The following is a 13,480-nucleotide window of genomic DNA, read 5'->3' on the forward strand; positions in this document are numbered from 1 at the left end:
CTCTACTGTACGGTACACTCATTCATTGTGACATTTATAAATCACATTCAAGGGCCCAATTTTGCAAGGAAGTACAAAGGCAAACAGGAATATAAATTAAATATATATATTTACTATAATATAGGGTATTACTGTATGTCCCTTGGGAATGGCATCCCTGATAGAATAGCTTGCAGACACAAAGCAAAATCGATAGGAAAAGTTGAACGGTAAGAAAATTAAACAAACAGCTACAGATTCAACTTTAAATAAATCTAGTTATTTAACCGCAAGCCTATACTTGTGATATAATTATTAGTTTAACTTCATCTCATGTCTTGGAAATCAGCAATCCTCATCTCGTTGCTGTTGACAATTTCACCTATAACACATACATCTGCAGACTTTGTAGTCTTACTATGTATCACATTACATTTTCAAGACCTACAGAGCAGAAGGGTCACCTCATCACAAAGAAACACAACCATCGAGCTTTATAGTCTGAGCATTGAAAACGGGCTGTATTCTTATCAGACTGGCTCCGTCATTAATACCAAAACTCACAACAGTTAGATCAAAGCATTCTGGGTGTAATTAGCATGAGCACCGAGTACTTTGTACTTTAATTATAAATAGCCGATGTAGAGTTTGCTACAACCTTGGATGCAGGTACCTGAGTTAGCCCACACACAGTAGATTAAGGTTTCGTTGTACAGGACACTGTTGCTAATAACCTCCAAGTCGCTAAGCACTCACCCATCCTCCTTGTGCAGAGAATGCTCGTCCCCGTCCTGCAACCTTGGAAAGCCCTCTTTGTCCCTCTTCTTCTCTTTCTTCCTATCCTTCTTGGAGAGCGTGCGCTTGAAATTCTGAATCACTCCTTCCTTCTCCTGCTTTTCAGGCCCGTTGCTCTGCACTTTCTGAACCAGTAAAAAAAAGAGGAGACGGAAACGCAAAGCCTCCTGGTTAATACGATCAGTGAGATTTACGCGCTTGCAGAGATGAGGGGGACAAACCAGCTTCTTGTGGTTCAGTAAGAGTTTTACAATAGAGAAAGGCGGCTTTTGTTTGGCTGATTAGTTTAATCTAAGAGCACACTAACATTGTAGTTTGGTGACCTAGTGCAGAGGCAGGGGCAGCTATTGTAATGCTACAGTTGTGCATTTCCATTTGCTATACTGGTCTCAAGTGTGAAAGAAACACATGTAAACATGTATTTATATTTTCAAAACACATCAAATATTACACTTGGTTAAATTCTTAGATAGTGTTGCAGTTTTTTGGTCATTTCACCTGCAGGGTGAAAACTGTTCCCACCCCTTCATTGGCTTCTTCCCATCATTAACCAGCTGCTCCCACTTGAGTGACCCAGAAGACACTGGTGAAGTGAAACTGTGCCAGTTAAAGCCACAGAAACCGAGAACTCTTTTGAATGTAGTACTAGATACCACTTTTTAAAATTAAAATGCATGTTTGCTATTGTATGCATTTCAAAACCACACATTTGAGGCATATGTAGCTAGAAAGATTTGTGGGATTATTCTGTTAGCTACAATCACATTCATTATAATTTACAATTAATAAATAGCTCTTTCTTCACTTAAATTAGAGAAATTAGTGCTGGGACTAACACATGATTTTTTGATGTTCGGCTATTCGCTCAATTTAAATATTTGTTTGGATATTCGTTCGTTTTTCAAAAAAAATAACACAAGCCATTATATTGCTCAGAATGCAGGCAGAGACAACATAGCAGCAGGGGCAGTGGGGCGTGGCCCCAGTATGTGTGCCTCTATTTTACAGCAAGACCTTACAATATGTAACACATTAAAATAGAAAAATATCCCAGGAGTAAAGAATAAGTTGCTCAAATTACTTTACCCGAGTGAATGAAATACAAAATTATGCCAAATAGCAGTTCAAGTTAAACGTTGTTTTGTTTATTCCCGAAATAAATACATAAAGTTGACACCGCATCTCTTTCTTTATTTCATTCCTTCCCATTTCTTCACAGTAAACAGTGGCCATAGACACGTTTTCATGAAGTAATAACATGCCTTTTTGTAACTGAATAAGCAAACAAACTGAAATTTAACTTTAAAACACATCAAACAAAACAAACATGGAAATGGCTTTGTAAAGTGAATGGGGAAAAAACTCACCATTTTGGTTCTGATTTACTCTTACATTCCACACAACAAAGTCAAATATAATATATTCAATCTATGCAAAAATCACTACACAATTTTCTGTAAGTTGGGTACTGTTTAAGCAAGGCATTTCAGAGTGACGTGCTGGTCTTTTTTTTTGTCCCATGAGCAGGGCCCTTGAAATTCATTCTGCACCATGAAATCTGGTCCGTTTTGTGTACTGTACGGGCATTCTTGGCGGGTTTAGTATGACCTGCGGATCTCAACTGGTAGTACTTAGACCTAAATTTTTAAATGAGTGTCCAAAATAAATTATAGTGCCACAATCATTACTGCAGCAGATGATGAAAAATTATTTGTTAGCCAAATATAAACCAAGTAGTAGTATGAGAAAAAAAATACATTAAAAGTACCGCAGGACAAAAAAAGAATAAAATAAATGTCAGTAATTTGACAGACTTTGTTTATTTTTTTTAGCCTCTGGATATATTGACCAGCTACAGACCTGTCCCTATCTCAGCATGTCTGTCAATTCCAACAAATCCCATGGATGCAGAGACAGCCGTGTCTAAATATGGACAGGTATTTACACCGCAGAGACAGGGAATGAATAAAAAAAAAACAGCACTTGTATGCAACAGAGTTACTGTTGCAAAAAAATGACTTTTAAAAACAGTTTTTTAAAAATTTTTATAGCAATAACAGAAACACAACAACCATAGAGTGATCCTCTTTAACCGTTTCTACTTTGTTAGTCACATGCTTTTGTTAAGGGCTTTAAATGTTGTTACACCACCATGAAATCTAAGATTTAAAATAGCTGAAACCGTGAAATTTAAAGATTTTTAAAATGTTGACAGTGAAATTTACGAAAATGTACCGTGAATTTGGTAGGGCCTTATCCATGAGATTCTGGCTCGCTCTAAAGCAGCACAATGTGTTTTTGTCACAGATGGCTTTCCACAAAGATAACTATGCGCGTGATTGCTTTTATATATATTAATCCCACATATAGTATCACACTGACCTCTTCCTCATTTGACATTTTTTCACACCAATTTGTAGCTAATATGAACATCTGATTTTTTTCTTTTTTTTAACCGAATACATGTCAACTTTCTTTTTTTTGAATATTCAGATGTTTGTCCCAGCACTAAGAGAAAGGATATTCACCTCAGACACATTCGGAGTTGAAACATCCAGGAGAAAAGGCAACATCATGTTTAATCTGCCTGTCACGGTATTGGTATTGGCACAACACTTAAGGCAGTGGAGTTCCTATTTCACTACAAGACAGGATCTTGCCCTGGCTAAGAGAGCAACTATATCAACAAAGAGCTCTTTACTGCTCCCTGGACAGATATAAAATCACCTCAAAGGTCAAAGCATACTCACCCATCACAAATAGGAAACATATCCACCTTCAGACGCTTATCTGGCGTAACACTTGGGATTGTGGAAATTGTTTTAAAAGTAGGGATCTGGTGATCTACAGTTGCTAACTACAGCAGATTGAGATTCTCTGCAGCAAAAAGCAGAACTTTTAGCTGCAAGTATAATACACATTTTAGTACTTCAAAGTATATTATTAAAAGAAAGGGTTCAACTGTTATTGACTAATGTGTCCTGATCCAATTTAACTTTAGAAATCAAAAAAATTGCTTAGGGAAGATCCTGAGATTGTGTACTACATTTTTAACCCTTTGCGGTCATATGTCGAACCAGGTCAGACATTACAATTTTCCCTTTCCTGTCCGACATCATCAAAAAGACAAAGCACAGGTCTGTAGATGTTTTTTCTCTGGAAAAAGCCAAGAAAACATTTCAATGGCCGAGTGAGATTGATAGGAGCAGAATGAAACCGAAAAAAATAAAGGGCCGTATCTCATAGCCCCATCCACTACAGAGAGAACACGGACATAAAGGAGACAGCTGCTTTAAACAGGGTCTTTCAAATGCAATTCCAAAGGATTTAATTCCTAAGTATTGGCTACTGCTTTTCAAGATGAACACAACTGTCATCGGAAAAGAGATGTATAATCCTGTTTCAGATGAAAGTTGTGTACATCTTGAAAAAGGGTCAGTGACTACCCTATCTGACATTCTGAATTTGCGTTTACATTTTGTATTTCACAGTGATATTTATGCACACATGGGCTTCAAAAAGTGCATTTATGGCAAAAGTACCATAGTTTCCCTTGGTTTATGCTAGCCCTGTATAATTATTTCACAATAAGTCATTTATAAAGGGATTTTATTTTTAAGGCAACTCCAGCCAAGCGACTTATGCTCAGCCCACACACTGCTGCATTCAATCTGTTATCCTGTGTAAAAGAAAGCACAGTAATTTGCGGCAGGCAGAGAACATTACCTTAGGGAGTACGTCGTTCTCGTTCTTCAGTACAAATCTGCCTTCCCTGTCATCTTTGTTCCAGTTCAGCTGCACCACCAGAGGTTTCTCATCCAGATCCAGTCTGCGTTCTTCTACCAAATTAGGAATGAAACACATTAACCGAACAATAAAAGGCTACAGAAACTTATTCAATCAAGTTCACCCATTTGTTCCTTTGTAGTTAAGCTAAACGTCCACTTCTGTTATTTATTTCCATTTAAGAGAGAACATTTTTTTTTGTACAGCTTCTCTTACAGTACACTTGCATCCATTTTGTGCTTTGATCACCACAGAGCCTTTAATTAAGACAGCATTTAATTAAGACAGCAATAAAGTCAGGTGTGGTTTAAATAAATAAATAAATAAACAAATAAACAAACAAACAAACAAACTATTTGTTTCCATTTTAAACTCACCCCCGCTGACGTGCACTTCATAAAGGGAGTATTTGGGAGACGAGAGCATCCTCATGTCAGGGCGGAACTTCTCAGCCAGCGTCTCAATCACGTCCTGCGTGGTGGCTGTGCTCGACACCCGGATACATTTAGTGGCAAAGTTTCCTGCAACTCGATCTTGAAAGTAAAACCGCATCACCCCATGGAACTCCAGGTCCTGTCAGCAAAAAAAAAATAAATAAATAAATAAAAAAAACACACAAACTGTACACTACACAGTATACTTGACTATGTAATATCAGACAAACAGTTCAGTTAATCGGGTGTCAGTTTATGTGGGGGAAAAAAAAAAAACATTCTTATTTCATTGAATACCTTCTTGTAACAAATGCCCACTCAAAAGTTTCATCACATTAACCAGATAAAGGCCACAAAAATACCCTACAACAGAACTAAAGATAATAAGCAACTTGCTGGGTGATAAAATATAACAAACTACTATAGTAGCAAACTACTATGTCAAGTGTCAGTCAGAATAATGACGACAACGTTTAGCAAAGATCTCCAACAAAATATATCAAATACCAGGATGAAGGTAATGTAAATATCCTCAAACATTTATTTTTTATAACCTCCTGCTGGGTATAAATACACAAGTGACACAAAGGACTGGTCTCGATCAAGCAGACTAAACAGAGACATTCAGAACCATAACAAAGCGTCTTGACTTTCTAAAGTCTTGATAAAGTCTGTCCAGGTCCTTTCAGCTTTTGCAACAGCCATGTCCAGGTGTTCTGAAGATGCAGTCTGGGTCAGTAGAACAGTAGTCTACAGGGAGTGCTATTCTCCTGGGTACTTTTGTGTTGTTTCTAATTGATTGTTTCGTCTTAAAATTAACAACATTTCAGATACTAATCTGTGCAGACTATAAGAGAGAGACATCACCTGCAAACAAAACACAAATCTTGCCTGTCAACATTCTGAATCTTGAGTGTAGAGAAAATGCCATCTTTTTTTTTTTTTTCAGGAAAGCTTAGCCAGCAGCCCCAACAGTGATATTTGAACAAAACAAGTATGTGCAGTACATTTCACATCAAATATAAAATTTGAGCTAGCATGGTGGTCAGCAGCATACATACAGTGGCTTGCGAAAGTATTGACCCCCTTTGGCATTTTTCCTATTTTGTTGCCTTACAACCTGGAATTAAAATTGATTTTTTGGGGGTTTGTATCATTTGATTTACACAACATGTACCACTTTGAAGATGCAAAATATTTTTTATTGTGAAACAAACAAGAAATAAGACAAAAAAACAGAAAACTTGAGCGTGCATAAGTATTCACCCCCCCAAAATCAATACTTTGTAGAGCCACCTTTTGCAGCAATTACAGCTGCAAGTCTCTTGGTATGTATCTATAAGCTTGGCACATCTAGCCACTGGGATTTTTGCCCATTCTTCAAGGCAAAACTGCTCCAGCTCCTTCAAGTTGGATGGGTTCCTCTGGTGTACAGCAATCTTTAAGTCATACCACAGATTCTCAATTGGATTGAGGTCTGGGCTTTGACTAGGCCATTCCAAGACATTTAAATGTTTCCCCTTAAACCACTCGAGTGTTGCTTTAGCAGTATGTTTAGGGTCATTGTCCTGCTGGAAGGTGAAACTCCGTCCCAGTCTCAAATCTCCGGAAGACTGAAACAGGTTTCCCTCAAGACTTTCCCTGTATTTAGCGCCATCCATCATTCCTTCAATTCTGAGCAGTTTCACAGTCCCTGCCGATGAAAAACATCCCCACAACACGATGCTGCCACCACCATGCTTCACTGTGGGGATGGTGTTCTCGGGGTGATGAGAGGTGTTGGGTTTGCGCCAGACATAGCGTTTTCCTTGATGACCAAATAGCTCAATTTTAGTCTCATCTGACCAGAGTAACTTCTTCCATATGTTTGGGGAGTCTCCCACATGCCTTTTGGCGAACACCAAACGTGTTTGCTTATTTTTTTCTTTAAGCAATGGCTTTTTTCCTGCCACTCTTCCGTAAAGCCCAGCTCTGTGGAGTGTACGGCTTACAGTGGTCCTATGGACAGATACTCCAGTCTCCGCTGTGGAGCTCTGCAGCTCCTTCAGGGTTATCTTTGGTCTCTTTGTTGCCTCTCTGATTAATGCCCTCCTTCCCTGGTCCGTTAGTTTTGGTGGGCAGCCCTCTCTTGCCAGGTTTGTTGTGGTGCCATATTCTTTCCATTTTTTAATAATGGCTTTAATGGTGCTCCGTGGGATGTTCAAAGTTTCGTATATTTTTTTATAACCCAACCCTGATCTGTACTTCTCCACAACTTTGTCCCTGACCTGTTTGGAGAGCTCCTTGGTCTTCATAGTGCCGCTTGCTTGGTGGTGCCCCTTGCTTAGTGGTGTTGCAGACTCTGGGGCCTTTCAGAACAGGTAGATCATGTGACAGATCATGTGACACTTAGATTGCACACAGGTGGACTTTATTTAACTAATTATGTGACTTCTGAAGGTAATTGGTTGCACCAGATCTTATTTAGAGGCTTAATAGCAAAGGGGGTGAATACATATGCACGCACCACTTTTCCATTATTTATTTTTTAGAATTTTTTTAAACAAGTTATTTTTTTCATTTCACTTCACCAATTTGGACTATTTTGTGTATGTCCATTACATGAAATCCAAATAAAAATCTATTTTAATTCCAGGTTGTAAGGCAACAAAATAGGAAAAATGCCAAGGGGGGGAATCAATACTTTCGCAAGCCACTGTATGTGCACGAAAAAATGTAGTGCGACATGCAGACGGACAGGTCCCTTTTTATAATGCTACTGATTCTCATACGACCTAACTTGTGATAAAAGAATGTCCTTATCAAGTTATATCTGAATTAGATAAGTAGTCCTATATAAAACTCCAGTGTTCCATAATGTTTAAAATTAAATAAAGTTGATGGGGAACAGGGTTAAAACTATGTGAATAACGTGGGGGTACAGTAAAGAAACTAAAATGTCTAATCTTTCCTGAGAAACTAAAATCAGGATACTTTTGCAGGGTGTCCAACAGTTTATGCTTTTTATACGATGTTTACCAAGCTGAACATATTTTTATCAGATTCCCCAACACGGAATTCATTAACAGTTGGGTAGCCACCTTGAGTTCACTTGGCAAGGAATAGCCCAATGCTGCATGGTATCCATAACAACCAACACAACAGTTCAAAGAGTAGATCTCCTCCTAGTTTCAGAATTACTGTACTGTAGTAGATCTCTCATGGGATAAAATACAAATTGTGAACCAAGTATAATCTGAGCTATGGCAGGTTCAACCGGTCACATTGAAAAGGTACTGCAAACAAATATCTTTACCTGTAACAAGGAAATGTGTACTGGAAATTATAAATGCAAGAAAGGTTCTACTGTCCTACTAATTTCCTGCAACTGTTTTCCTGAGAACACTACATTTCCATCGTCTACTGTAACTTTGCTGCCAATGCTTCTCTTATCAGATGTTGCTTATAGCTAGTAATTGCAGGTTCCCTTAAAAACACCACTGCCAAGTGATAGCACTCTTAATAATTAGGCTTCCTAGCAAAAGGCTGGGAAGCCTATTGTTATTGTTAAGTTATTATTATTTTTTATTTATTTATTTTTTTTATTATTCTTATTTTTTTTTCTTCCCAAAACTTTAAACTGCGCTACTTCGAAGCTGTGTGACTGATCAGGTTCTGACTTGGCAGCTAACAAGCTGGATACTTTGGCTGTCTGATGTTAAAAAACTTTTTGCTGCTGCGTCCTTGCAATTGGCGCCGTGACGCATTTTTCGATAAAACCTTTAGAAATCTTCTTCTTGGGAACCGGTGAAGCGATTGATCTGAAACTTGGCCTATATCATCAGCATCCAAACCTGCATCACGTTTCCGAAGTAGAAGTTATTGTGATAAATTTTAATGTCAAAATGGCTGCCACAAATCTTATCGAAACGCACCCCTAAAAACAAAGTGCTGCTGTTTGAAAACCGTTTGTCCAACAAACTCCAAACTTGGTAGTTATCGTCCCTGTGATAATGGGATACAAATATGTGAAAATGGTGATGTTTTATAAAACAAGATGGCCACCACTTATACGTTTACATTTGAAATTTAAACCTGTGTCAGTTGACAAACGATTTATTTGACTAAGTCCAAACTTCACAAGCATCTTCCCTGATACTGTATCAATACAACTGACTTTTAAAAAATTGTGTTGACCGGAAACTAAAATGGCCATTTGACACATTTTTTAGAAACCTTTCGAAATCATCTTCTTGGGAACCAATGAAGTGATTGATCTGGCACTTGGCATATATCATCAGCATCCAAACCCACATCAAGTTTGCAAAGCAGAAGTTTCTGCAATAAATTTAATGTCAAAATGGCTGCCACAAACTTTAACGAAACGCGCCCTTAACAGCAAACTGCTGCTATTTGAACACTGTTTAACCAACAAACTCCAAACTTAGTAGTTATTGTCCCAGTAACAATGGAATACAAATATGTCAAAATGGTTATGTTTTATAAAACAACATGGCCGCCAGATGTACGTTTACGTCCGAAATTTAAAACTGCCTCAGTTGACAAACGATTTAATTGACTAACTCAAAACTTCACAAGCATCATCCTTGACACTGTAGCAATACAACTGACTTTTAAGAAACTGGTGTTAAAACTGAAATGGCCGTGACTCATTTCTTCTTGAAACCTCCCAAAATGTTGTTCCTTGGCACCACTGAAGTGTTTGTTCTGACACTTGGCAAATATTATCAGCATCCAAACCTGCTTGCAAAGCAGAAGCTGCTATGATACAATTCAATAGTAAAATGGCTGCCGCAAATTTTACCGAAACACGCCCTTAACAGCAGACTGCTTTTATTTGAAAATCGTCTAACCAACAGACTCCAAACTTGGTAGGCATTGTTCCGTGGACAGCAGAATACAAATATGTTAAAATGGTTATGTTTCGTGAAACAATATGGCTACCACTTTTACATTTTCTTCTTATATTTAAAACCGCTTCAGTTTAAAAATGGTTCACTTGATTAACGCCAAACTTGAAAACCGTCGTGCCTGTGTTGGTAAAACTTACATTTTCAAAAATGGCATTTGTGCGTTAAACTAGATGGTCGCCCGATAAATTTTTGGAAAAAAAAACTTTCAAAATCTTCTTGTGTGGAACTGTTGAAGTTGCTGATTTTAAACTTGGCATATTGAGAACTAAACACGCTTAGACGGGTACTGATACTGGGGCTTGGGAGCCGTAAAACTGCCTTGCAGTTCAAGTTACATTTATATTTGAATGTACCTGTATTTATTAATACAGAGCGGTATTCCATTGAATGCAAGAAAGACTTAAAAATAAGAACCGGTAAAAATAAATAAATAAATAAATAAATAAATAAATAAATAAAATGTCATACAGCAGAAACCACTACAGAACGATGTGAATATTTTCTTCACCTCAGCTTCTGAGTGCTTCAATGTTACTGTGTTTCCAAACACATTTCCTGTACTTGTACTCTCTTGAACCCTCCAAATCCAGCATGCGTCACAGTGTGTCATTTGCATATGGATGTTAGTTGTGTCTCTTCCTACTGTAAAACCAGAGTAACTGGGGCAAAGAGAATTATCTTGGAGTTCTAGTTCAAGTTGATATCGCTATTCTGCTGATGAAAATGTTAAGAGGAGGAGATTTGGATCTCATCACCCAATAAAAAGCAGTCACCATTTGATATTTTCTATAGCGTGGAATGAAATAAATATACACCTACAGGTAAGCATATCTACTCTTGTATGACAGTCAATAAAACACTACAGTAAATGCACACTGACAAACAAGCCTGCATACTATTTAAACAGGGCTGTAAGTACTGTACCACTTGCTGTATATTTAAAAGGGATAATTAATTTCTTTATTTTACTTCATTTAATAATACTACTTTTAGTACAAGGTTAAATCCTCTGGCCTATAGCAAGGCAATGCATCCATAAAATCACCAGTTTCACTTTAACACCTTGTAAGAACACAGCTGCTGATTGACTGCTGATCTGGGATCAGTTCCACCCTCGTCACCACATTTTTTTAGTTTTTCTTGTTTTCATTAAGTTCCTTGTTATTTGCTATACTTCTTTCATATAATTATACGTGCCCTTTCTCAGATCATTTTTGCTCAACAGGCATTAAGCTTAAAAAGGTTGAAGGGAAACCCTAGAAACAGTCGGTGCCTAGCAACAATATGGAACACTTCTGAACAGTTCACTGTAGTACTGTACTATTCATTTATATATTTTTAAATTATTTCAAATGTTACAATATTTTCAAGAAACACATACCACTGTGTAGTTTCAGTTTTTAGATGTTTCAAGGAAAATGTCTATCAAAACTTATTCAGATACACCACTCAGAAGTTCATTTTTTGCATTCATTTGTTCATGCATGCATACAATAGCTCTTTTGCACCTTTTGAAAAGATACTCAGTTTTTGTGAAAAAAGCAATGTTGATTGTTTTGCTGCTTCTTTGTATGTATCAATAAAATGTAGTATAACAGTATTAAATTTGCCCCTAAATACCGCCCTCAACTCACCACAAAATATCCCCACAATTTTTGGCAAAATATTTCTGCAATTTTCCATTGGCCCTGATCATTACCATACAACACTTATGCCATACAGTGCTATGCAGATAATCACCTGCTGGACAACAACAGTTATGAAAGCTAACCGTCCAGCTCAGCAGAGCCCTCCAGTTCTAAGAAGGCAGCTCCCCCACATCTGTGCTCATGCGTCACACAGGTTAAAGACCAGAATGTTCTTCTTATAAGGCACCCAAGTAGACTGAGGAATGCTTTGAAGTACAATGTGCCCAATCTATCAGAGGCTTTGAGATACACAAGAAGATGAATTCCCCATGGACAAGGTGGCCGTTATCTGCTCAAGATAATCACAGTGTACAGTGCTACCCCCACCCCCTCTCCCCCCAAAAAGAAGAAATCAACGTTATTCCAGATAATAAAGACAGTTCCCTTAACAGACCGTTTGTAATGCCACCCCCAGGAGGACATACAAAATCTGGTGTTGCCTAAAGAAAAAACAAAACAGCAAACTGGTGGTTTCACACAGCAAATTAACATGTCATATAAAAATCAGGGTAGCTGCTGCTGATCTGTCTTTTAAACACATTTCAGCACTCCTGAAATCCCTCTGTCTTACACAGCTGTTAAGACAGTCAGTCATGAATGAAACAGTTCAAAGTCTTTGGCCCTAGTCTAATTGAACTGCATAGTATTGCATACTGCTTTATTTTCCCCCTTTTTTATCTAACCATAAATTAAAAGCCTAATTAAAATCTTCCAGTACTACAGTAAATAACCTTTCATAAAGAAAAAGTCTCATACTGTTGTTTTGAGGGTGGCAGCAATCTGATTATAAATTGGAACGACTGCTTCTTATAAATTAAACCAAAAAAGTTCAAATTCAATATCCATGGGTTTAGGGGTTTAGGAAACTCTGTGTAAAGAAGTGAAGGGGATCAAGAGTAGCTCCAGAGAAGCCTGGGTCGTCACAAGCGCTGCTGGCAAGGCACAGGTCTGTCAAAGGTTTATATTTGCTCAGCAAGAACTTTCAACTGCATAATAATTTCATCAAGTTGAGCGCAGAATTCACAGAGCACGTTCCAGTACATTCCTTATTCAGAAAAGCTGATCCTCTAGCACCCGAGCACAAATGAGAGAGGCTTGACTGATCTCTTAAGATTGGCTAGAAGATTAATCAATCACATATCTCCAAAGACTGGTTAATCTAGGCATCAACTGCAAGATCTCATAATTATTACATTGCTATGCTAATATAACTTTGGATAAAGATGTATTAAAATGTAATCGCTCAAGGAAACATACCTAAAGGCACTGCAGATAGAATAGCACACTTTTTTTTTTTTTTCTTGCAGGCTATGGTACAATTTTAATCGTAACTTATTCTACATTCCAGATCTGCAGTGCAGTGCTCCACTTAACAGAACCACTTATCCTTTACTGTATAAATTTCAGTAGTAACATTTACTCACTTACTATTTAGTTCATTTTTTAAAGTTTTTTGTTTGTTTGTTTTTTGTTTTTTCCAGAATCAGTTAAATATTTGGTTTGCTGCTAGTGTGAAATCATGACCTAAAAGTAATAGTACTGTCAGGAGGTCTGACTTTCATTTTAATTCTAAACAAAGATGTACAGGCACAGGATTGCAGCAACTTCGCAGCAAAGCAGAGTGTGTTCACAACTGTAAAGGACTGGAAAGGCTTGCATTATACTGTTAACATCAAAATGAACATAGAGGTGGCTAGGATGCAGATTACACCTTTTTTCATGACAGTATTTTTATGACCGTCTACTTACATGGGGTGTACACGGCACCAAGAATTGAAGCGGCACTCTAACAGAAAACTAATTAGGGTTAGTCTAATGTATGTACCAGTACCAATTTAATTCAGCAGATGAAAATCAATGATAGAAAATAGGGCTGCAACGAAGG

At 37.6% G+C, this 13,480-nt stretch overlaps 1 protein-coding gene across 9 annotated transcripts in view; it reads right to left on the minus strand.

The window, feature by feature from the left end:
• LOC121315898 (afadin-like) overlaps nucleotides 1-13,480 on the minus strand; it is a 114,702-nt gene that overhangs the window by 71,852 nt on the left and 29,370 nt on the right. For 5 of the 9 annotated variants that reach the window (XM_041250486.1, XM_041250488.1, XM_041250483.1 and 2 more), the window contains exons 2-4: nucleotides 4,938-5,133; nucleotides 4,501-4,613; nucleotides 736-899 (exon numbers count right to left, since the gene is read on the minus strand). In XM_041250486.1, the coding sequence (XP_041106420.1) occupies nucleotides 736-899; nucleotides 4,501-4,613; nucleotides 4,938-5,133 (473 nt within the window). The remainder of the gene's footprint in view (nucleotides 1-735; nucleotides 900-4,500; nucleotides 4,614-4,937; nucleotides 5,134-13,480) is intronic. The other 4 variants (XM_041250489.1, XM_041250487.1, XM_041250485.1 and 1 more) reach the window with 1 other exon arrangement.

This window comes from Polyodon spathula, chromosome 5 (genome assembly GCF_017654505.1).
Source record: "Polyodon spathula isolate WHYD16114869_AA chromosome 5, ASM1765450v1, whole genome shotgun sequence".
Taxonomy (NCBI): domain Eukaryota; kingdom Metazoa; phylum Chordata; class Actinopteri; order Acipenseriformes; family Polyodontidae; genus Polyodon; species Polyodon spathula.